Source organism: Numida meleagris, unplaced genomic scaffold (assembly GCF_002078875.1).
Source record: "Numida meleagris isolate 19003 breed g44 Domestic line unplaced genomic scaffold, NumMel1.0 unplaced_Scaffold1300, whole genome shotgun sequence".
NCBI classification, from domain to species: Eukaryota; Metazoa; Chordata; class Aves; order Galliformes; family Numididae; genus Numida; species Numida meleagris.
Window position 1 is genome coordinate 1 of NW_018363088.1, and position 3,845 is coordinate 3,845.

A 3,845-nucleotide genomic window follows, 5' to 3' on the forward strand; every position below is an offset into this window, starting at 1 on the left:
TCAGCAGGCTGCTGCCCAGCACAACACAAGTCCCACCAAGGCTGTGCCTGCAAGCCCTCAGACCCCAGGGATGTACAGCATCCTACTGCTGTTGCTCCTTCTGCCAGCTCTCACCACCTCCTTCTCCTGCAACCACCTTCGCCACCAGGATGCCAGCTTCTCTTGGAAAAGCCTCCAGATCCTTCAGGATATGGCTCCTCCACCACCACATCCTTGCCCACAACAAGATGCGACTTTTCCATTTCCAGAAACGCTCCTGGAAAGCAAGGACAAGAAGCAAGCCGCCATCACCACCCTAAACATCCTCCAAGACCTCTTCAACATGCTTAGCAGCCCCAATACTCCAACACACTGGAGCGACCAGGCACGCCACAGCCTCCTCAACCATATCCAGCATTACATCCATCACCTCGAGCAATGCTTGGCAGCCCAAGGCACACACTCCCAGAGGCGAGGGCCTCGCAACTCTCACCTCAGCATCAAGAAATACTTCAGACGCATCCACAGCTTCCTCCAGCACAACAGCTACAGTGCTTGCACCTGGGACCATGTTCGCCTTCAGGCTCGTGACTGCTTCCAACGCGTGGACACACTCATACGGCAGATGAGAAGTCGAGCTCCTCTCACAGCCTCCTCCAAAACCCTCAGCACCCAGTGACTGTCCCCAGCCAACAGCAATGGCCACCCAGCGAGAGGAACCAACGGCAGCTTGGGCTGGGTCAGCCCAGCACCGCTCGCTCAGCCTTCCACCACCCAAGGGCCACAGCGACAGGGAGACAAGGCATGACTGAACCCAGGCCAGCAGCACCATGTCAAGGCCTGAGCCTGGGCATGGCACAGCCCATCCTCCCACACCACCTGGCCCATACCACAGCCCAAACTCGCCTGGAAGGGAAGGAGGAAGTCTTTGCCATGTTGCACACTGGGGAGACAGTGGGGATAGGATCAGCATTTATTTCCAAGGGTGTCTTGTAGACAGCCTCCTCTGGTGGAGGAGGAAGGTCTCAATGGACATTGGACTTGAGCACTGATGACTTGCTATTTATAATAGAACTTTATTTATTTGCCTATTTGTCCCTCGTTCTTCTTTAATTATTTATTTATATTTATTAATTTGTTCATTTATTTATTCTTTTTTTTTTTTTCTGGAAATAAAGACCTGATATATTAAAAAAAAGAGGTGGTCATTCTGTACGCATGCACAGACTAAGGCAGGCCTCCTGCCCACAGGAAGAGAATAGCCACCTGACAGTTCTAGGCTGCTGACCATTATCATGGACCACAGGGCTGCAAGGGAGCAGCACATCCCTCTACCCGCCAACTCCACGCACTTCTCCCATGGCAACAAGACCCCAGTGGTGCACACCCACCACGACAACATACAATCATCTAGGTTAGAAAAGACCTCTACAAGTTCATACACTACCCTACAACTACCAAGTCTACCATTAAACCATAGACATCCAAGATTTTGTCTTACCTGGGCCACAGTAAGTGAAGAGGAACTGTCTTGAGCCGCATATAACATAAATAATATAGTTAATGTATATAAGTAACAACACTTATTTAAAAAAAAAATTGTTGAAATGAAAAAAAAATGTGCAACAAAACTAGTGTGATGTCTGACTTCTTTTTGTAAAACTAATGCATCAGTCTCGTCCAATGGAAGTGACTCCAATTGGTACTAAGTTCTCAACGTGTTTGTCATATTTTTGATAAATTTTTACTCTTCCTATACTTAATCCATGAAAACAGTTCACAAGCCATCTACGAGGACTTCTGCAAGGCTCGCACCACACCCTTGTCTCCAAATCGGAGAGACACAGCTTCAAAGGGCAGACTACTCCGTGGATAAGGAATTGGTTGGATGGTCGCGGCCTCAGGGCTGTGGTCAGTGGCTCTACATCCACGTGGAGGCCGCACACGAGCGCCGTCCCACAGGGTCCGCCCTGGGGCCCCCGCTCTTCAACATCTTGATCAGCGACACAGCTCAGGGGATCGACTGCAGCCTCAGCAAGTTTGCAGACGGCATCAAGCTGAGCGGTGCAGCTGATACGGCAGAAGGAAGGCATGCCGTCCAAAGGGACCTCGACAAACTCAAACCCACCCGGGCCCATCTCAACCCAAGGAGGTTCAGCCAAGTCAAGGGCAAGGCGCTGCACTTGCGCGGGGGCAACGCCAGATACGTATACACCACGGGAGAACAACTCCTTGACAACAGCCCCGCCGAGAAGGACTTAGGAGTCCCGGTAGATGAAAACAGGACGGAAATCAACTTTTCACATGGGTAGACAGCGATAGGACACAGCTTGAAAATAAAGGAAAAGGAGATTCAGATCAGATGCCAGGGGGAGAGGGAGGTGACGCTCTGGCACACGCTGCCCAGAGAGACGGGGGACGTCCCGTTCCCGGAGCTGTTCAAGCCCAGGCTGGATGCAGCACTGGGAAGCCCGCTCCAGTGCTTGACTTTTGCACTTGGCAACCACGCCCTCGGCAGCGAGTGGGAACGAGATGGCCTTCGAGGCCCCTTCCAACCCAAGCCATCCCATGACTCAAAGGGGGCCTACGGGACACCTGGAGCGGCAAACCTAGGCACGGACTGCACTGACAGGACAACGGGTAACGGCTACCAACTAGAAGAGGGCACGTTCACATTAGATGTTAGCAAGAGACCTTGCCCTTTGAGGAGCGGTGGGGCACAGCAAAAGGTCGCCCACAGAAACTGAGGATGCCCCAACACCGGAAGCCTTGAACGCCAGGCTGGACGGAGGTTTGGGCAACCCGCTCCAGTCGGAGGCGGCCCTGCCTGTGGCAAGAGGCTTGGAAGCGGATGGTAGTTGCGGTTCCTTCCAACCCAAACCTCCCCCTCATTCTATCACCTCCTCAGGTCTCCTCGGCCTCAAAAGGTGCTTAACTGCATCACGTGGCTCAGCTCCATAAGGCTTGTGGGCTCCTCCTGGAGAGCAACAAACCTTGGGCCGTCGCAACGCAAGACCCGTGCCTTACAAACATCCGCCCGCTGGTACATTTCCTCCTTCTCGCCAGACGCCACAGGAAGCAAGGAAAAGAAAAGGGGAAGGAGGAAGGAGGTGCGTTGCCTCAGGAGCACCGCAGCCACACACTCCGCTCGGAAGGACGTCTTCCCTTTCTCTTTCTTCCTCAAGCACAAGCCTTTTCTACCGATTCTCAACAGCTTCCAACACACGAGGCGCTGCCTACTCCCACCACAACAACATCCAATCCAAAGTTCCTCGTGCCACCGGAAACTACCCCAGGTGCTTCCAACATGCAGCACTTTCCAATGCTTTCTAAAAAACAAACAGAAACGATGCACAGAAAGCAAACCACGGACAACACACGTCTCAGGCTACTGGAAAGACCAAGACCCATTACGCCGTCATGGCACTACGTAAGAAAAGTCGAGTTGAACAGGAAGAGAGATTTCACCAAAGGATACAACAGAGCTCTCGCTGCAGGTCAAACGGAAAGGACGGAAAGAAAAAAATATATATATCTGCACAGCAGCCGACCCAAAAGATTCCGCCCCACCACTTTCACATCCCCCTTCCCACCCCTGCAGCCAGCCACCCCAGAGCACACGCCACAAAACACCGCCGGGCAAGGATCTCCACCAACCGCCCCACATACAGCCACGCCACTTGCCCGCAGACCACAAAAACCAGCAGCCAAAAGTGAAAGCCACAGACAAAATCTCTCGGCAAGAGGAAAGCGAGGAAGGGAAAGATGCCGCACCACATAAAGACGGCACCACGGCAGCACCCAGACCACTGCCACCGCCCGCACCACCACCAAGACCCACCACGCTCCTGCCCAGCACTGCTCAA

The 3,845-nt window shown here is 53.1% G+C and overlaps 1 protein-coding gene across 1 annotated transcript; it reads left to right on the forward strand.

Moving 5' to 3' along the window:
* Positions 1–4: 4 nt before the first annotated feature.
* LOC110390553 (interferon type B-like) lies at positions 5–788 on the forward strand (the record flags this gene model as incomplete). The annotated part of the gene is made up of 1 exon (XM_021381938.1): positions 5–788. A coding segment is annotated over one exon (654 nt), but the record flags the coding sequence as incomplete, so codon positions are not given.
* Positions 789–3,845: the final 3,057 nt, after the last annotated feature.